Genomic DNA, 21,001 nt, shown 5'->3' on the forward strand with positions numbered 1-21,001 from the left:
GGGACTGTGGTGGCTGACAGCGGCCAAGCTCCTGCTGGAGACCTGTGTCCTGTGGCTCTGCTCTGCTTGGTTGAGGCCTTCAGAACAAACCCCCTGGCCCAAAAGCCCTGAGAGGACAGGGCGAGGGTGGGATCTAATCATGGCTCATGGGTGGAAAGGTTTGTAGGGGTCAGCAGCGCAGCATCACCTCGCACAGAGAGTGAGGGATGCTCCCGATGCCAGCTTGGGACCCTGCTGGGCTGTCCCGTCGTGGGTGATCCCACAGTTCTCTGCCTGGGAGCCCGAAATGGCTCTCATCTCATGGTCTGCTTTAATTTTTGTTCTTCCCCTCAGGATGACACCAGGTACTGCTGCAGCTGCCTTCCCCATGCTGCTTTTTTTAAACTTAGTGTGTAAAGGACAGTGAGTCCAGCTATGAATGCCCAGGTCTCTGCTATACTTGAAACTTTCTTAAAGGGAAAAAAAAAGAGAACTCAGAAGAAAATGAGTCTTTTTATGTGCAGCTTCTGCAAAGCGAGTTGTAAATTAAACAAAGCAGTAATATATAATGTTTCTGTTTTTTAATATATTTTTTTTTCTTCCGGCTGGGAACACAGGAGAGTCTCGGCTTTGGGAAGTGCACTGTTCCCGTCTGTGTATATTGTTAATTAACATTTCTCTGCTTGGGCACGTTAGGTCTCTCGCACTCTGAAATGTTACTTTTCTTTATATGCAAACTGTTGAAATATTGTGATCTGCTGTATAATAAATAAACAAGATGTAAACTTGAAAGAGCCAGGAGAGTTTACTTTAAAGCTTTCTTCTAAGAGGAGTGGGTGAGGCTGGGCTTGCTTGTCAGTAAATATTTACATCGATGTTCATTTCTGCTTAAGTTAGCTGCGGAGGATCGATGGGGGAACGCCCAAGCCTCGGCATCCGAGCGGCATCTCCTGTGCAACAGCTCTTGAGTCACCCCACTTCCCCGTGCCTCAGTTTCCCTAATCTGCAGATGGGGCAATTGCGGCACAGGGATGGCGTGACCGGTCCTGCGGTGAGTCACCGCCGAGGGGAATGGCAGCCGAAACCTTACGGCGGCCTCGCCGGCCCTGGCGCCTTCCCTCGGCGCTCCGTCCCGCTGTCCCCTGCAGCAGGAGCTGTGTGGCACGAGCTGTGCCATCCCCACCAGAAGGTCTGTGCTGGCCACTTGGCCCCCTGTGCAGTCCCTCCTGTCCTCCCCCCTGGCGCTCAGGTGCTGAGGCTTCCTGGTGCTAATGGGGGTGACTCAGCACCAGTGTGCTGGCAGGTCCTGAGCTCAGCGAGCAGGTCTGGCTCCATCCCTGCCTCCCTCCCTCCCACGGCTGATTACCCGTGATGCACGCAGCCCTCTGAAGGCCGGGGCTTGCCTGGACCTGATGCCGTGCTGGGAGCGCACGGTGCGGGCTGCGCGGTGCCCTGGCCCCCAGCATCACCCTGCCCGGGGTGGCGGCATCCTCCTGGGCCTCCTGGAAATTGGATGTGGCCGTGCTGCGAGCACGGGCTGGGCTCATCCCACTCCTTCCCCGTTTACTACTGGTGGCTGTGGTGAGCCAGGCCGGAGGAAAGCGGGGAATGGCAGAGCGGGGAGCGGCCGTTCTGGGGCCAGCACCTGGTCCGCAGCCCCTTGGGTCTGCCCTGGGTTGGTGGGGTGCCACCAAGAGGGTGGCAGCCAGCTTTTAGGGCTTTGCATCCTGCCTGCAGGCGTGGGACCACGGGGCTCCATCTGCAGGTGTCACCGATCCACTTGTCCTCTCTGCAGCTGCCTCCACCCTCGGCTTGCCCCAGTTTCTGAGGGGTGTGCGTGCGGACGTGACCGGGCCGGGACACAGGGGACCTATGATGGGGCACAGGGCACATCTCGCTGCTGGGACCCCTGTACCCAAGGGCAAGGGTCTGACGCCAGTGGGACACCTGGAGCAAAGTGCCAGGGCTGCTGCCTCTTCCCCAGAGACTTGTTCGAAATGTCACATGGAGGGAGAGGGAAAGGTGTGGGCTGTTTGAATTAGCGATGAGTCAGGCTGGCAAAGCCAGATGGGGAGAGAGTGCGTGCCTGCGTGTTTGTGTGCATATAAGTAATCTCTGGCTTTGTGTTTTTATTATGATTATTATTTTTATTTCCAGGGGAACGATGAATTTCTCCAACCATCCTGTCCCACTGGAAAGGCTGGCTCTGCTGTCCTGTCCTCCCCGAGCATCCTGGGAGCCGGAGTGACAGTCCGCGGCTGTTTTGAGGCTGGGCTGTGAGATCAGAGCACAAACCAGTTCTTCCTCGCCTTTCATCATCGCTGCGCTGGAGCGGGAGCGGGGCCTGGCTCCGTGCTCGCTGCTGCTGCCTCGCATGGGGCTGAGGACAGTGCCAGGGCTGGGGGTGCTGGGGCTCCCGTGCCGTGGGTGCAATCCTACAGGCACCGGTACCGCCGGGAGCCTCGCCGGGGCGAGGAGTGGCCGCAGTGGAAATGGCAATTACTCCTAATTTGTTGTTAATAAAAAACACCCTCTCTCAATTGCCTGGCTGAGATGCACTGACCGTTGGAGAAGGGAGTCCGGTCCTTTCCCCGGCAAAACCTGCCCTGCAAAGTGATGAGGGCAGCAAGAAAACAGCCTCAGGAGCGCTGAGAAATGCTTTTTTTTGGCAGACCGGTGCTGGGGAAGGCAGGGCTGGGGCACGATCCTTGCCAGGTGAGCTGGAGAGTGCTTTGCCCTGGCCTGGCAGGGGCACGTGGGTCCCAAAACGCTCCAGTAAAGCAGGTGGGAGCCTGCTTCGCAGGAGACACCAACAGTGGCACCAACAGTGCATCCTGCTGCCCCAGAGGGGAGAGAGAGATGGTCCCAAGAGGGGCTCAGTGCTGGGGTGAAGGGGACTGGCAGGGCAACGCCACAGTGCCCACGCTGGGCCATTATCCACCCCCCCAACCCCACCCTGGGCTCCCTTTCTCCCAAACCTGGGCTCAGCCTGGCCGAGGCCCCCAGGACTGTGGTAAAAGGCAAAACTGAGGTCCCTGACCCTCCTGCCCCAACCTTATGGCCTAGCCGAGCTGGGTCAGCCCAGCGGGGAAGGAAGCAGCGAGACATGGAGCAACAGGTCCCAGCACAGGGGTGAGTCACGGCCGCAGCGTGGCCGGCTCCGTGCAGTCACCTGTCGGCAGGATTGGGCCCCCGGGGTGGGTCAGGGCTGCAGGGGGGAGCTCCTTCATCAGGAGAAGGGGGTCACGGGTCTGGGGATGGCAGGGAGGCAGGGATGGGACAAGGATGCTAGGTGTGGGATGGGGCAGATGTTGGGGGTGGGATGTAGCCCAGGTGCTCCAGGGTCAAGGGGGATGCTGTGGGAAGCGAGGTGATGTGGACCTGTGGTGGTTTTACTCTTATTTCACCTCCTGGGAATGGAGTGAAATGAGGGACACTCCCAGGCCTGGCGTCCCGTCCCCACTATGGGGGAAAATCCAGCAGCCGGCCCCCGCATCCCCGCTGCTGGGCCGTGGGGTGGGCCAGGCGCCGTGATAGCGGGGCCGTGGCTGTCACCGCACCCTTAGGAAACATTTGGCTTCAGGCACCTGAATCCACGGGGAAGCGATAACTCCCCGGTTCGCTCGCCCTGCCTGGACCCACACCTGGTGCTATCGTGCCTTAGTCACACACCGAGAGTTTTTCCACTGCTGGGCCCCAGATAACCTCCTCCCGCCCTGCTGGCCGCAGTGTTTGCACTTGTCCTCCTCCGCTGGTGCCAGCCTGGGGGACATGCACGCCTCGAGCCGCAGGCTGGAGACATGCACACCTCTGGCCTGGGGCCACCGCGGCCGTGCCTGGAGCCAGGCATGGGCAGAGCATCCTGCACCAGGACCAGGTGCCTGCAGGTGTCCGACATCTCCAGCTGTGCCACTTTGCTTGCTGAAGGCTGTGAAAGCTCCTGGATGCAGCGATTGCTGCCCAGAAACCTCATCTCTAGGTTCCTTTGAAAGCTGTGCTAATCGTTTCGCTGCTGATCAGGTCAGCAGAAGCTCCCAGCTAATGCGTTTCGCTTGCAGGTCCCTACAGCTCCTGGTGGGACACAGCCCCGCAGTGACACCCACACACGCGGAGGTGCAGGGGAGGTGGGATCTGTCCTCCACGGCCATGCTTTGTGAGGTTAAGATGGTTCTGCCACAGGGAGAAGAGCTCAAAATGTGCTGCTGGCAGTTTATCGAGGGGAGCGAGCGGATTGCAGAGCCCCGCAGCAGGGTAGGGCTGAGCGTGCCTGGGATCTGGCAGAGAAGGGTAAGGCTGGAAGCTGGGCTTGAGCAGTTCAGGCATAAAAGCAGGGGTTAAAATCAAAACTCAAGGACACCGGATGGCCATCTGTCTCTGGATTTTATATGAGAATTGGCTGTGTTTTCTAGAAGTGCTGTTGAATAGCTTCATGAACAAACTGTGAATGACCCGCAAGCGAGGGGCTAAGAGAGGTGCTCCTCCTCTGATGGCAAAAAGCTCTTCAAGGTGAGGAGCTCCCTGAGGCAACAGTGCCAAGCTCTGCAGGGAGAGCAGGGGTGAGACCAGGCCAGCAGCCTTCCTCTGAACACAGTGCTGGAGTCTTGTCTCCCTCTGCAGACCCACCTTGGGGAATAGGGGATACCACCTCTTGGCCAGACTCATTAAGAGAGCGAGGAAAGATGCTGGAAACGATTTAAAAAGGACGAGGAAATGAAGTGGAAAGTTGTATGACATTCCAGGACAAACCCAGCATGCCACATCTGGGCACCGCATGTGGGACTGCTCCTGGTAAGCAGGAACATCGCAGCACGGCTGGAAGAAAGAGGCACCCCGGGCAGGTTGTTATGGTGGAGATCCCAGACAGGCTGACGAGTGGCACAGGGCACCCTGTTACACGGGACTCCTGACAGCCTGCAGCCAGAGGCAGCCTCTGGCTCGGGAAGTTCCTAAACCACAGGCTGCTGAAGCCGCGAGCAGCCACACGCGCTGGCACGGGCAGGGCTTGGATGGACACGGCAGAGCTGTGAGCAAACGGGCCAGGCGGGAGCGGCCTTGCGACCGGCTCTGTCCTTGCCAGGCTGCTGTGGGAAGAAGGGCAGAGGTGCTGAAAGCCACCCTCATTAGGGGTGGCAGCAGGGCAGGGAGGGATAAATGAGTCCTGGGGACAACAGCCAGTGATCCAGAGGTGACAACAGCTCCTGGTGGGGTGCACTGACATGGTCCCAGCAGATGGTGCTGGCTGGGTGCTGGTGCAGAGCTGAGATGCCAGTCTCTGCGGGGAGGGACTGCCAGCAGGATGGGGATGTTGTCTGGTGCTGGGGAGCTGTGTTCTGGAGCCAACCCTGGCACAGCAGGCTTCAGCTCGTCCCGGGGCTGAAACCTTGTGCTTCGAACAAATCTCCACTGGGCAGCCTTGCTCCTGCCTCAGTGCAGTGGGAAGGAGACTTGTGGGGATCCCTCACGGCCCCATACTGCTGCTTCCTCCTCCTTTCCCACTCCCCCCTTTTCCTTGTGCACGGAAGAGGAAGCAAAGCAGCCCTGTTGTTAAAACTTTCACTTCTGCCCGCAGACTCAGGTACGAGCTGCTGCTCCGCAGCACTGCGGGACGGTTCCTTGCCAAAGGTGACGGCGAGGGACGCGTGCTTCGTGAGGCGACGCCAGGAGCTGCAGCCGGAGCGCGCGACGTGGGGCAGCGCCCGCCTGGCCTGCGGCCACCTGGCAGGGCCACCGGGTCTCCGTTGGGTGTGACGGCCACGCTCAAGCACCGGGGACACGACCAGGAGATGGAAACGCTCCTTGGGAGCCCCGTGGCGAGCCCCGATCAGCCCCAGGACACCACGGAGAGCGGGAGGGCTGCGTGCTTGGTGGGACATGGGTGGGCTGCCCTCTGCCATCGCTGGGGGGCCTGCCCCAGCCCTGCCCCCGTGCCCCGAGCCCAGCCAGGCCCCAGGGTGCTGCCAGGCAGGGGCGCCCTGCCTTTGGGCACAGCCACCCCGAGGTTTTGGGGTGTCCTGGAGGAAGGAGCCCGGCGTGGGTCCAGCCGGGGCATGGCTGTGCTGCCACCTCCTGGCGCAGCACCGTGCCGCCCGGTACCGTGCTCCCCGCCCCGAGCAGGGAACGAGGGATGGGGGCCCCTGGGGCTCCGGGCACCGCCTCAGGACCACACAGAGAGGGGCTCAGCACCACCTCCGTGGGGCCGGCTGCGACCCGCCGGGAGCGGGACTCGAACCCACGACCCTCCGGACCCCCCCCCCCCCTTCATCCCATTGGTGCGTTCCTAAAAACCTTCCGGGCGCTTCCGGGCGCCTCTCGGCGGGACCGGAAGCGGCGGTGCTCGGGTCGCCGTGAGGGACGCACCGTGCCGCTGGCCGCCCAGCCGGCGCGGGTGAGAGCGGCGCCGGGAGCGGGCCGGGGCCGCGCTGCGGGGACCGGGGGCGGCGGCCGGGCCTCTGCGGCCCCCCCGGGGCTCCCGGAGAGTGGCTGGGGCCTCGGCGTGCCGGGCTCCCGGGGTTGGCCGGGTCCCGGGCCCCGTTATTGGGCCTGGGGGGGGGGGAGGCGGCCGCTTGGGGGGGGCCTAGGAGGGGCCTTGGGGGGGGGGGGGGGCGTGTATATATACGTGTATATATATATATACGTATATATACGTGTATATACGTGCATGTATATATATATGGGTGTATATACATGTATATATATATGTATGTAGGTGTGTGCACACGTGTACTTCCGTGTATGTGTATGTATGTGTGTACGTACGGGTGTGCACGCACCTCGCTGTGTGCGTATCGATGTGTTTTATTGGTGCCAGCCCACCCCCAGGAGGGCCCCGCTAACCCCAACTCCTTGGTTTTCCCCCTCCAGAGCTGGACAGGACGGCGGTGGTCGAGGCGAGCGGGCAGCCGGCGAGATGGCGACGGGCGCGGACGTGCGGGACATCCTGGAGCTGGGCGGGGTGGAGTCGGAGAACACGGGCACCATCAACAAGAAGGACATCATCAACTCGGATAAGGTAAAACGTGATGCCCTAATGGCCACTGCTCACTTGCTGGGTGCTGGCTGGCCTTGCGTGTGGTGGGTGTTTGAAGAAAGGTGGAAAAAAGCACGTTCCTGCCATATTCTGTTTATTTTCAGGCTCTCTAGGTATACCAAGGAATGCCTGTAGGGCCCCACTCCTGTGCTCCCAGTGTTCTTAGGATAGGGGCGTTTAGGATATTTAAGCCATAGCTGTACAAATGGTGCTCTTGTGAGCTGGGCCTGGCCCCAGAATGTTTTCTGCTGTCTCTAAAATTCCTGTCTTGTGGGGTAAGTGGGAAGCATGTTTACCATCTAGCCCCAAAGCATACCTGTTTTAGAAGAGCAGAACTTTGTCTGATATAGTTAAATGGCAAATGTCCTATAACCAAGTGCTTAGTCCTTGTGTGGGCAAGCTGTCTGGGCTTTGGGAAAACTGGGAGGTGCTGCCTGCGGGAGCGTGGGCAAGTTAGTAAACTGGAAGTTTACTTAAGGAAGTATGCAGTCACATGCCGCGTTATCTGTGGTAATATGCTATGGGATGTTTTTGCCTTCTCTGTTCAGAAGGTAAGGTCTTAGCTGTTCCGTGCTTTGCGAGGCGCTGGGAATGCCAGTTCACAGCTGATTATGAGACCTGGAGGTGTTTGGAAGTGAGGTGGGGGAGATGAAGTCACCAGGAGCTCTCTGGTACCGAGGTGGTCTCATCTGAAAAGCCTGTGCATTGGTTTTAAAAACAAAACAAAACACAACACGCCCTTATCGCCCAAAGTGCTTGTTGACTGTCCTTGCTTGCTTCCACTGAGATGTTTGTTTCTGAAGAGAAGCCTAATGGTTTCATGGCTGCCTGGCTGGGAATAGAGTACGTAGTATATAATTGGTGTAGTGGAAAACTGATGAGTTTCAGTAATTGAAAGGTTGAAGTGTTAAAATTGCCAGTTATCAGCTGTCTTGATGAATAGTATGTCTAGTGAGCTGTTTCTGGCTGGATTCAGCCTGCGATGTTGTGCCACTGAGCGTTCAGAGTTGTGGGTTCTGTGACTTAGATGCGTTTGTCTGCTAGCTAGCAGGGAGCTGAAGGAGTGCCGGTGGATGTCTGTGTCTTTTGAAGCAGAGAGCCAGATGGGTTTCTTCTCAGATTCACCTGGCTAATGGAAAGAGAAGGAAGGGAAGGTGTGCAGTGAGATGTTTCAGGGGCGCTGCAAGAGGCTGCATGCAGCTGTGAGTGAAACATTCGGAATTTCTACAAAGTACAGAAACTAAATCACGCCAAAGGCATAAATACCCCATTATCAGATGGAGAGGTAAACGTTGCTAGTAACAGTGCAGCATTTGCTCAGGAAATAGTTCTGTTCTCAATTAGAAAAGAACCAGATTGATGCCTTTAAATCACAGGCGAATGATGAAGTACTTTCCAGTCCATTAGTGACTGTGAATGTTTTAAAAAAAAAAATAAATTACTGGGCATAAAAACGTTGAAATCAGCAGGACCAGGTAATTTGTTCTCAACTCCTAAAAGAGCTGGCTGGGCTGATCTCTGGCCTGCTGACATCAAGTTTTAATAAATCTGGGAACTTTGGGGGAATTCCAGAAGCCAGCATTCAAACAGGGCATGCGGTGACCCACGTGTAACTGCCTTGGTTGGCCTTACATTGCTCTGGGCAAAGTGATCGACAAGCTGGGAGAAAGGTATTTGATTAGGAGTGAAAAGGTGCTAATGTGATGGATGTCTGCAGTGAAGTTTTATGGGAAATGCTTGTACAGGCTGTTAGATTCTTTTTTTTTTTTTTTAATCGGGATTTTGAATTCGCTTGGTAAAAGATTTAATGCAATATATGTTACGGTGTTAGTTTTCACTGTTGCAAAATACTATGATTTAAAAGTCAGTAGTGATGTGGTAAACAAGTATATTAAAAAGGAGTCACATGGTAAGGGTGAGTAGTTAGAAAGATGGCACAATTAGACCAAATGGTCTGCATTGCTCAGTAAACCCAGCCCACTCAAAGTGTACCTTGATGATGCAGCTACTAAGGTGTCCACCGGAATCCAAAGCTGATAAGGTATTTATAAAGCTGTGTACGTGATATGAGGAGGACCGTGGCTTAGAAACCATCAGCTCTGATGAAGTTTTAAGGGCTAGATTGAGTTGTCTGCCTTGAATTCTCAGCGTGAAGATGCTATGTCAAAAAGCATCTCTGCTGTGTAACTGGGACACTTGAGGCAGGAATGAGGGGTGACTTCTATAGGTGATTGTGGTAGTTCTGTCATGGGGCTGCTCTAAGAGCTTGATCTGTTGCTGCAGAACAAGGTGACAGAAGCCAAAAGAGTAGGAAGACATTTCTTAATATCTTTAAACGTTAGAGAAGTCAATTAAATTGTTTAATACCTTCATACAGAGACAGTACTTGCCTAGTGCAGAAAGCCTTAGGGTACTGCCTCTGAAAACTGCAGCCGGATTTCAACTTGGAACTGAAGTGCATGTTTTCTACAACATAGGTGTCCAAGCAGTGGTGAGTGCTATCGCTGAAAGCAGGCGTGCTTTGTCTGTCGATGTCTTCCACTAGGAGCAGGCACTCTCCTGGAGAAACTCAAGGTGTCTGAAAACATAGAAATGAAAACCGTAACAGGGCACCAGGTTGTGTGGTTTTGTGTGTTCCCTCAGGGATTGCCATGTCTGAGACTAAAATTCAAATCGTCTGTTTCAGAAAAAATCCAAGAAATCTTCAGAGACGTTGACGTTTAAGAGGCCAGAAGGAATGCACCGAGAAGTTTATGCACTCCTCTACTCTGACAAAAAGTAAGAGAGTAAGAGCTTGTGCTCATCTGTACAGGTTGGGGGATAGCCTGGGCTTTTGGTGTCAGGGCAGCATCCACTTGAAATTATGGACAGTCTTGCTCCCAGACTCATTGCCCTTTGTTCTTGGCCCACTCGTGTCCCTCTCTTGGACTTTGTTCAGTGCCTTGCCTCTCTCCTTTGAATTTGAGGGATTTACTTTGTGTATGAGATGAATTGGGTATGGGCACAATAGGCTAGTGCAGACAAGGTAGTGTTGTTATCCTCCTGTATCTAATCCTATTTTTTTTGTGGCTGGGTATAGCACCTGCTATTATTTTTGCAACAGAAATTCTGCTGCAGCCTGTATTTGCCTTGCTATGAATTCTGCTCTTGCCCGAGAGGACTCTTGCATGGTTTGTTTCCCTTGTGGTTCTGTTCATCCATGCTGTGTGTTTTGTCCTCTGATGCATGTCACTTTAAATTTACGCAGTGAAAATTAGTTCTCTGACAGTATGTAACAGTCTTCTCTTCCTTTCTATCTTAGTGGCTTTGGGCTGTGCTTTAGATTATATCAGAGGTGATCTAGAGTTGGCTTAGAAGAGTTTGGAGGTAGGTGTTCTTATGTGACCCAGGACTGAAGCATCTCGGGGAAGAGCTGAGCATATTAGCATTGCAGTCTGGGAAGTGCAAAACCTCGAGTAAAGCTCAGGTTTTCCCACCCTAGACATTTTGGTGGCAAATCCCACTCCAGAGTGTGAGTCTGAACTCTCTCTGGGTTTGTCCTGGGCTGCTTCCTGCTTCTCTTTAGCCAGTGCTTGTTTCCACCACAGGGATGCGCCTCCGCTGCTGCCAAGTGACACAACTCAGGGTTATCGAACTGTCAAAGCAAAACTGGGGTCCAAGAAAGTCCGGCCTTGGAAGTGGATGCCCTTCACCAACCCAGCGAGAAAAGATGGAGCGATGTTCTACCACTGGAGGAGAGCAGCGGAGGAGGGGAAGGACTACCCGTTTGCCAGGTTCAATAAAGTAAGTGGGAGCACTTTCAAACAGCAGCGTATAAACAGCAGCAGGGAGCTCTCCTTTGTCAGCCTCTTGAATGCCCAGACAGGAAGCTGGTTCTTTCAACATGTGAAGGCCGAATTCGATTTGGCAATTGCATTTTAAATAGCAGCATGGCCTACAGCTGTGCGACCTCAGACTATGGAGTCTCCAAATGCTTCAAGCTAAGCGGGCTCAGCGTGTGGTCAGAGCTTGCCAGAGTACCTCTGTGTTTCAGGGGTGCAGTAACTGATATGGTAAGGAGGCACTGGAACATTTAATTAACTTCTTAACCAACGTCCTCTCCCTGATTACAGGCTCTGGGTAGTAAAAGATATTCTATTCTGAGCGAGACATTGAAGTCAGAAGTCTTGTTATCTTGCCCAGTATGAAAAAATTCGCTTGCAGCTTGTTGGCCAAAAAGCCGGCTTGCAGCCTCTTGGCCAAATTCCAGCACAGATACTGAATTACACTGCGTTCCCTCTGAAATTGCTCCTGTGGTATCAGTGTGGTGCAGTCCCCTGTTCCTTGCATCTTATATGAAATTATCACAACGTGTTGTTATAATCTCCTGCTGTCTTTTGTCCTAGATGTATCTGCTTTGAGTGGTTAGTGCTTTCATGTGTATGCACAAAGGAAGCTACATCAAGATTTATATTTCAAAGTCAGGACCTCAAAAATTAGGAAGGAACAGAGTTAGGGTGCCTCCATAACATAATTTAACCCTCTTCGTGATGCACATCTGAAGAGGAAAAGGGGGGGGGGGCAAAGCGTGTGATCACATGAGTCCACAAAAGCTCTGCTTGTGTATAACTGTATACAACATTTTAAGTTTGCAACCCACAGAGCATCAGCACTAACAAAGCCCGGCTTCCTGCGGAGTTAAGTGCTTGGTCGACCTTGTATGTTAGAAGGCTCAAGCTCTGACTGATGCTTTCTCTTTTGTTGGGACGCTGGGAAGAGCCTCCTGTGGTATCTGTTCTCTGATGTCTAGGGTGGAAGTCTGAAACAGGACTCGTTTAGTCAAGGCACCTACCTGGCTGTCTGTGTGAGACTTTGGGAGCGTAATTGTCTCCAGGACTCTGCCGCTGTAACAGTTTTCGGCAAGAGTTCAACCAAGTTTATCAGAGGGGGCCATGCGTGGGTGTTGAATTATATGATTCTTGTTTCCTTAACTTTATCACGTACCGTGAACTTACAGACAGAAAAGTCTTCAGCGAGGCTGCAACCTTTAGATGAGCACTACAGACTGCTGCCAGCTGCACAGGCACCATTATATGGTATTAGCAGCAAGTTGTTACCCTTGCTGTGGATCTGTGGTTGAGAAGGTAGAAGGCACTCATGGAGTTTTGCAGATATTTGCTGTGTCAGAGGAATTTTATTTACTTTCCCAGGCTCTTCTGCTGGTTCCTTCATGCGTACTTGATACCTCTGCCTGTGTCGCTCGTTCCCCTTGACACGAGCTCATTTTCCTGTGTAGTCACAGGGTTGTTCTGTGTGACTGCGTAGTCTTATCGGTCACTCAAGCTCTTTAACTTGGCTCCTGAACCAGTGCTCAGTTGCTTTGCCTTTTCTCTGTGCCCCTCATCTCCCACCCAGATCCCTCCTATCCATTGTGAAATAAAAGCACAAAAGCAGCCTCACTGGTGTCGGAGCACAGGCTTAGCCAACTTTCTCCTTCTGACTACTGTTGGTAAAGGCTTAGAGAAAGAATATGAAAATGCAGCAAATACAGAGCTTGCTAGCTTCTGGTGGCTTTTACTCGGGGCTTTCTTAACTTGGAATCTGTGTTTAATAATAGGTGCATTCAGGGCAGCCATCTGCTTTGTGAATATTCAATGGCAACTAGTTCTGCAGGTTAATTTTGTGTGGTGTGAAAAGGTGCTCTCACTTTGTTTTAAACTGCTACCTAGGAGTTTCATTTCGTGCCCGTGAGCTCTTGTGTTGCGAGACGTGGTAAATTGTCCTTGCTGTGTACTGTGCTTTCCTTACTGTGACATGCATCTGCCCTTTGTTGTTCTCAACTGTCCTTTCTTTAGAAATGGCTGGACTATGAGTGCATGCTTCTGTTGTAGAAGCACGGTGGGTTTGTACTTTGGCTATGTTTCTCTTTTTCTAATCTTTTTTACCGTTCGGTTTGTCTTTTCACCACTGCTTAGCATTGTGCTGGTGTTTTCACAGAGCTGTCTCATGGCTCCACGATCTTGCCTGAGCAGTTTCAGCTAATTTAATGCCCATCATTGTGTGAGTTTACAGTGTGAAATGTAGGACTGAGAGGGGTTTTCTGGGCCATTGAATCTTCATCTCGGCTCTTTCAGGCCCTGCACCATCCTGTCCCTTTCATAAAGTGATCAAGTTCTATTTGTTAAGCAGTTGGATTTTCTTGCCCCCATGCTTCCTTGGGAAGCTGTTTGTTCCAGATCCTCTTTGCTCCATTTCTCACTTCTAGGTTAAATTTTCCATGTGAAATTGGCATTTTTTTTACAAGCCAATTTCTTTGTCTGTATTTCAGCCGTTCTTTTCTTCCCATGGATATTCTTTTAATTCCGTCCAGCGTACTTGAAGCTTGCAGTCAGATTCCCTTTCAGGCTTCCTTTGCTAGGCTCCTTTCTCTTCCAATCTGCCGAGGGAGGGCAAGTTCCCCACCCCATTACTCATCCTCGTTGCTTGTCTCTGTACTTGTTCCTATTTCAGTTCATCTTTCCTGAGCATGGGTCAGTAGAGTTCTAGTTGGTATTCCAGACGAGGTCTTGGTGTGCAGCTGACACCCTGCCAGTTTCTGCTGGAAATCCTTCCTGGGGAGAGGGGGTCGTACTTGCATTTTCATGGCTGTGTTGCACTTGGACTGAGAGCTGTCTCGTGGCTGGCTCAGGCTTTGTGTCTCACGAGTGCTCACCTTCTCACAGGAGACTTGTTCCCAGTTGCATGGCCACAAGGTGCTAAAACCTTAAGTGACTTGTACGAGCAACCAAGTAACTCCTAGAAGTTGCACCTTTGAAGGGTACTCCACTGTGTAGACTGTTTGTGGCTGAGGAGTTCCGTGAGCAGCTGTGAAGGAGGCTGAGGAAGTGTTTGGGGACCTGCTTTTTGCTCGTCTCATTCTCTTCTATGACCAGGGAACTGCCATCCTGCCCTCCATCCGCTGCAGAGGGCTGTACGGGCTCTTTTCATCTATGTATGCTACTCTAGAAAAATATGTTTATCTTGAAGTACCCAGGACAGCCTTACAGTGTCTGATAGGATGGCTTTTCTCCCGGTGGAGGTGGTACTTGAAGGCTGAGGTACAGTGCGTCTCCAAGGGCCGTTCCTCACCTTCATGCTTCTGTGTGTAACAATGGGAGAATGGACCTAAAGACGCTGTGTGGGATTCATGAGGATGAGATTTCTGGTGTAGGACTCAGGAGGGCACAGAAGTGTTGAAGAGTGTGTGCTGCTTACGTGCACGCGATTTTTTCTTGTGGAGGCAGGACCTTGTCAGGCGGACATTCCTTGTCAGTCAGAGGTTCCATTGCGGGAGTGGTGGGAGGGGTAAGGGAGAAAAGCACAGGCTTGTTTGAGCTGCTGCTTCACCGTGTGCTAGGGCTCACAGTAAGCATTTGCATTGTTTCCTTAGTACTCATGTGTCACTGGTGTTCTTTTCAGAGCCTTTGTAGGCTGGGGGATGTGGTGTGGGTTTGGCACCTGGGACGGACTGTTTGTAGCTCTGCTGGGGAAAGGGTGGATGAGGAAGGGAAGGGCGAAGATTTTGCTGAGTTTACAGGTACAGCACCCAGCCTTTCAGATCTTCGTGCTTGGCGTGGACAGTGCTGCAGAAATAGTGGTTGTGTATCAAAGCAGGAGGTATGCTAAAGGTGAGGAACCACCACTTCTTGCTTGTCCCCTTCCTCTCGAGCAGTGAACATGTCCCAGCCCAAGCAGAGTGGACCGTCAGAGCGGCTGGTGTCAAGGTATTGGTGCTGCTGTACGGGAAGAATGGAGGCAAGCTGGCCCAGCCTTGGTTTCACTGTCACGTTAGCCTAATAGTTTTGAATCCTGTTGTCAGGATGTGGGCTGGTGACTCTGCCTGTGTCTGCCACCTGGAATAGGTTTCAGCGTACCAGGCGGTAGTTCCTGAATGTCATGTTTGTGGCCCTGGGATCCCGTGTCGTTCCTTATCAACTCCTCTGCCTGTTCTGTCATGCTTCCTATCAGGGTCCTGGCAGTGCCTGCCTGATACTTTGGCCCCCTCTTGCTCTTGGCTCCAGTATTTTGGCCCCTACCAGCTGGCCACGAGAGAAGGACAGTGCTGTAATGAGCTGCCGTGTTTTTCTCTTCCCTGCTTAGACGGTGCAGGTACCCGTCTACTCGGAGCAGGAGTACCAGATGTATCTCCACGACGATGCATGGACCAAAGCCGAGACAGACCACCTCTTCGACTTGGCTCGGCGTTTCGACCTGCGCTTTGTGGTGATTCATGACCGCTATGATCACCAGCAGTTCAAGGTGAGTCCCAGGGGCCAAGGTGCTGCTAGCAACCTGCTGTTACGGCACGTGCGGGGCTTGCTGCACTGCAGAGAGCAAATTACCCTTTATATCAACTTAATTAGGGGAAAATAATGAATTATTGGCAGCAAGGAATATTGAATTTCCAGCACAGGGCATTGCTGCTTGTTTTGTTTGTAATTAAATCCACTGTGACTTGTGCTCATTCCCTGTTGCATTTTATTAGAAAGTTAGCTTTGTCCCTGCCAGGGGAACGCTCGTGATTCCCTGAAGATAAGGCAGATGGGGAGTTTGTTTAACTGAGTAAATAGGGGTCCTGTGTCCCAGTCTTGGCCCTGGGAGAAGGATCTTCTTGTGGTCCCTGGAGGATTGGGATTTTTCTCTTGTACTACTCCTGACTTGTGATCTGACCTGGTGCAGGTTTCTGTCATTTCTCTGAAGTAGGGATCCTCAGTGGTCTGAAGATGCAGCCCTGGTGTTGTGATCCTAAATCTCCTGTTTCCCTGCCTCCTGGGGACACAGGGGAATGATACGATTCCCATGGAACAGCTCCAAAAGCTGGAGGCTTTTGCGGTCCTCTGAAACACTCAGGTGAAGAGCATGTAGCAAAATGGAATAACAAGAGTCCGCCCAGCTGGCCAGTCCAAACACCTTTAGTGCTTGCAGTAAGGGAACACAGCTCAGGCTCCGTGTAACGATGGGTAATGAATGGTTGCAGCTGATACCTTCTTGGTTGTGGCTCAAATAGCCATTGTCTGCAGCAGCTCAGAGGAGGCCTCCGGTGTGCTTTTCAGTTTCTTGGTCACAGATTTCCTTCTCTTGAGACAATTATTCTTCTTGCATCCTTTTATCTGGAGTAGTTCGCTTCTGTAGTCCCCCTAACCCTCAGCTGTAATGTTGGACCCTCCGGTGGGAGTTTTTAAAGCAGTGGCTTTGAACTCCTGGCAGTTAATTTGCATGGTTCACTGAGGAACTCCCCCTTCCCTCTGGCTCCACAGGCTCTGACAAGGCTCCTTGCTGATCCACCACCTAGGTGTTGTTTCTTACACCCAACCTGATATCCTTCATCCAGTGGGTCCTTAGCTGGATCCTGTACAAGGTTTTGCTTGGTTCTTTCATAATGTTGTCCTCTTGTGTTGTCTTCCACAGAAAAGGTCAGTGGAGGACCTGAAGGAACGATATTACCATATCTGTGCCAAGCTGGCTAACATTCGTGCAGCTCCGGGCACAGACCTGAAAATCCCGGTCTTCGATGCTGGCCATGAGAGGAGGAGGAAGGAACAACTGGAAAGGCTGTACAACAGGACACCAGAACAGGTATCTGGGGGAACCACTGCCCCCCAGAAGAATTATTGCAGCCTTGAGTCAGTAGACGGTGACATAGGCCAAAAGGTGGGAAAGAGAAAGGTGATGCTGTTTTCTTGCCCAGTCTAAGTACTGCTTAGAGATTAAGGAGCTGTGTGTTCCTCAAAGTCTGGGAGGGAGAATTCTTTTCTGTCATTAGTCCACCCTAATGACAAGTTCACATGTGTAATGACTCTGCTGGTCTCTCTCACATTTATTGGTGTGCTGATACTAGATATAACTACATGTTATTTCTGGGGAGGAGAGCCAGCTTTTCATAGCACTGCATTTGCCGCTACAGCATACGTGAGCTTTTTTACTCTTTTCTCTGTGCTCAGTCCCCTTGTCTGAAGGTGGGATTAATCACTCGTGGTTGCTGCTAAAGGGTGGACCATGGATGTTGCCATACCTGCTAGTTTGTAGACTGGCAGTGCCGTGGATGCAGGGCGAGGCTGTGGAGCATAATGTGCTCTGCAAATTCACATTGTCTTCAGGACATTAGGCAGGGGAGTTTAAAGGCATTTCCAGGCTGGTCCAGAGCAGAGTTGTTATCAGTAGATGGCCCCCTTGCCTTGCTAGGCCTCTTCTGCTGCTCCCATTGCCTTTCTGTGCTCTGGTCTGCAGGTGGCAGAAGAAGAATACCTCATTCAGGAGCTCCGCAAAATTGAAACCAGGAAGAAAGAGAGAGAGAAGAGAACACAAGATCTGCAGAAACTCATCACAGCTGCTGACACCACCACTGAACAGAGACGTGCTGAACGCAAGGCTCCCAAGAAGAAGCTTCCACAGAAGAAGGAGACAGAGAAGCCTGTAAACGTTTTTATTTTTTCCTCCTATTTTGTGCTCTGGCTGGGTAGCACGTGTTTGCTTCAGCAATTATAGCAGGATCGGGCTTTTAGCTTTTTAAGGGAGAGTGGCTGGTGGATGCCTTCTGGCAGATATATTTTTGGATGATTTTTTGGAAGGCAGAACGCTGTATCCAGTCGTTGTCAGAGAACTCTGATATGCTCTCTGTCTCTCTCCCATTTGAAAAGTGCTGGTTAAAATCAAGTTTTCCTTTCCCTATCTGAGAAATGGGATGAAATGGTGTCAGACAGCCATTCATGCCTCATGGCAGAGAGAAACATCTGTCTCTGCTTCTCCAAAGGGTATTTTGGTACTGCCGTGCAGGGCTGTCACACAAACCCACTGTCTATCACCTGCCTTCTTTTCTTAGTCCGTGTTTCTCCTCCCTTTCCTGTTCCTGGGTCTCAGGAGCATCTCCCCAAACTCAATATGTGTGCCTCAGCTGTGATCAGAGCAACCCTGTTGGGTTACTGTGTCCAGTTCTGGGCTCCCCAATACAAGAGAGAGACATGAACACACTGGAAAGCGTCCAGTGGAGGGCCAACAAGATGATCAAGGGACGGGAGCACCTGTCCTACGAGGCGAGGCTGAGAGAGTTGGGACTGGTCAGCCTGGAGAACTAAATTCAGGACCTTTCGTAGAAAGGAGCTGTTGCAACATCTCAGATATTTCCAGCTAGTCCCTGGAAATTCCCATACGTCCACACTGTCAGCAGAGAGCACTTGTCATCTTCCTCCAAAAGGGTCTGTGCAGAGAGGGGAGAAAAACAGTGAATACTAGACACTTACTGCCAAACTAAGGGTGCCTAATAGCCACCGCTACCATAAAATTCCCCCCTCACCTCCACCCTACCCCAGCCCACATTATGAATACAGTAGCACTGGGGACATTGCACACTGAATTCCCTTGAGGGCTGATCAGGTAAGGCTCACCCATTGCTGGCTTATCTCAGAATAAAGGAGCTTTTCATTGGTGGTAGTGGGAAAAAAAAAAAGCGGTGATGGAGAATGGAACTGGGAGGATGCTGAGGATGCCAAGGTGAGGTAGGCTAGCCTGAAATACTGCCTGTGGGGCTGGTGCCTGTAGGCTTGCACTGGATAGGCACGCCAGGGTGGGCAGAGAAGCAGTTTCTGTTGTTGCACTAGCATCATTTCAACCATGACAGAGTCCATTAGGAGTCAATTACCAACCATAGCCGGGAAATGTTAAGAAAAAAATTGCATTTTAACTAAGAATTTGAATCGGGAGCTGCATCAGCATCATTTCAACAAAGGAAAATCATTTACCAAAGAGTCAATTGAGGTTGAAGCGTTTACAGCATGTACAGGCACGCAAGGCAAAAGAACCCATTTAATTGCTTCTGTGCTGAGTGCAGTCAGAGTTGTCTCGGCTAAGCCAGCCACCCTGATTTACCCTCACTGCTTCTGTCACGGTGTTCAGCAACAGGCTGGGGGAGCAGAGTTCAGGGCATCTGAAAGCCAACCTTCATCCCCAGGAAGCAGGGAGGATTGGTTTTGGATTGCAGCCCTCTCCCTCTGTTATATTATTTTATATCCTCTATACAAGGAGAGAGGCTGCTACCTCCAAAGCTCAAAGAGAACCCTTAAGAGTTCATGAGCCCTATTGGTAGTTAAGAGATTTACTTTTTCCACCATAGGCATACTTAGAAAACTCTTCCTGGTACCTCTGTTGATTGGGCTGACCACAGATGATAAAAATTATGCCCAAACACACACAGAGGTTTCTCAGCTCGTATCGTAGAGGACTTACAGCTGGAAGCCCAGATGTAAAGAACTCTTGGGCTATTCTGGTCAGTGAAATGGGCCTAAGGTAAGGATGGCATTGTGCAAATATACATATGTTAGTACCACCGTTTGGGGTTAGGGTTTACGCTTGTTGGATGGGTGCAAGGCTTTGTGCGGAGCAGTGTATTTAAAACGAACCAGCAAAGTGCTCGAGCTTTCCAAAGATACCTTTAACTGGAGTATTTTTCTCAGTGAGTTTGCTTGGGATTTTCCTCTTCCTTCAGCTCTGACCTGTGGCCATGGCAGGTGGTTCTCTGTCATAGGAAACAGTGTTTCCCCTTCAGATAGTGTCTCTATCAAGTCTTGTGTTTTTTGTTTCCTCCATCAACACATCCTGTTTCGATCTCTTTCAGGCCGTTCCTGAGACTGCTGGCATCAAGTTTCCTGACTTCAAATCTGCAGGTGTCACGCTGCGAAGCCAGAGGGTAGGCTGTTGTTCTGGTCCCCTGGGACCTCTGTTAATATCTTTCAGTCTGCCTGTTCTCCTTTTACAGCTAAAGAAAGTCAAGATCTTGCCTCTAAAATAAGAAAGGAATTCTGTAAATGTGGAGACTCAGAAACATGGAATGCGGGCTCTGTGAAAGCCAGCACATCGCCTTGCAGAGGCACCTGAGCTTGTTGTGTTTGTTACTGGTGTGCCCGCTCTGCTGTTAGGCACATGTGACAGACCCAAACGGGGCTGTCTGCTCCAAACAGAGCTTGCAGCCAAACGTAAAAGGCCTCGTAGAGCACATGCGTTAATAGATGAGAAAGTGAATTTAAGAACTACATGTTCAGGTTGTGACTTGAAAAAGAGAGAGACGTAAACGCATCTGACTTTTAGTCTTTTTATTGCCATTGTTTAGCTTTGGAAAATATTTGTGGGAAAAGCCCCTTTGTTCATCCTGTCATACAGATATCCGTGAGAACAGAACTTGCTGTTCTATCTGCAAGACTTGAGGTCTGTATCTTAGCGACAGCTTTTGGGATACAGAGTCGGTTAAACCTGCCTGCCTGGCTGAATGTTTTTAAGAGGGGTTTTAATAGCAAAATCTTTTTTGCCTAGTACAAATGCTTTTTTTTCTAGTTAAAAAAATAATAATCCTTAGTTACGTTATTGCAGCAAAGGTGGAGAAGTAAGTTCCGTGCCCTGTACCCTCACTTTTTAGATCGCTTTTAAAGAACATTTTATGGGATGTTGTTTTGATGTCAGAACAGTTTTAGATCTTGCTGGGGATGCCCTGGGGCTGTTAATAAAAAATATGTTGGGGATCATGCTGCTTTGACTTGCATATGTGTGTTAGAGGTGGTTTGCCTCTACAAAGCTGCTGCTGCGGGACCTCTTTAGTATGGAAGTGCCACCACCTGCAGGTTACCTGTGTAAGCAAGGGGCTACAGCCTGGAGAAACTGGAGAAAAAAAAAAAAAGAATTAAAAAAAGCAAGTGATGGGCAAGACTGCAGTGCATGTGTTGAGATTTATGGAGATGTGGCAGATGTGTTCTCCGGCACTAAGATAAATAGAGTAATTCACGGAGATTGATTTGGATTTTGAAAACTAATAACTGATGGTTGATTTTTTCCTATTTTTTTTTCTCCTGAAAAAGAAGCTGAGCAATAACCTGTCAGTGATGGAACCATATGGCGAAGTCAGCAGCCTTTCTGTGTGCCAAACAGGCCAATTCAAATCCCAGCCTTTGCGAAAATGGGTGCTACATGCTTCTCCCTGTTCCCTGTACTAGTTAC

At 51.4% G+C, this 21,001-nt stretch overlaps 1 protein-coding gene across 4 annotated transcripts in view; it reads left to right on the forward strand.

Annotated features, from left to right (window-relative positions):
* The first annotated feature begins 6,277 nt into the window (after positions 1 to 6,277).
* DMAP1 (DNA methyltransferase 1 associated protein 1) overlaps positions 6,278 to 21,001 on the forward strand; it is a 32,138-nt gene continuing 17,414 nt past the window's right edge. For 3 of the 4 annotated variants that reach the window (XM_035537927.2, XM_035537928.2, XM_035537926.2), the window contains exons 1-8: positions 6,290 to 6,364; positions 6,841 to 6,988; positions 9,693 to 9,784; positions 10,594 to 10,789; positions 15,125 to 15,283; positions 16,433 to 16,600; positions 17,252 to 17,437; positions 19,632 to 19,703. In XM_035537927.2, coding sequence (XP_035393820.1) covers positions 6,887 to 6,988; positions 9,693 to 9,784; positions 10,594 to 10,789; positions 15,125 to 15,283; positions 16,433 to 16,600; positions 17,252 to 17,437; positions 19,632 to 19,703 — 975 coding nt within the window. In that variant the 5' untranslated portion in view covers positions 6,290 to 6,364; positions 6,841 to 6,886. Of the gene's footprint in view, positions 6,365 to 6,840; positions 6,989 to 9,692; positions 9,785 to 10,593; positions 10,790 to 15,124; positions 15,284 to 16,432; positions 16,601 to 17,251; positions 17,438 to 19,631; positions 19,704 to 21,001 lie in introns of all 4 variants that reach the window. The other variant, XM_035537925.1, reaches the window with a different exon arrangement.

The sequence above is a fragment of the Cygnus atratus genome, chromosome 8 (assembly GCF_013377495.2).
Source record: "Cygnus atratus isolate AKBS03 ecotype Queensland, Australia chromosome 8, CAtr_DNAZoo_HiC_assembly, whole genome shotgun sequence".
Lineage (NCBI taxonomy): Eukaryota > Metazoa > Chordata > Aves > Anseriformes > Anatidae > Cygnus > Cygnus atratus.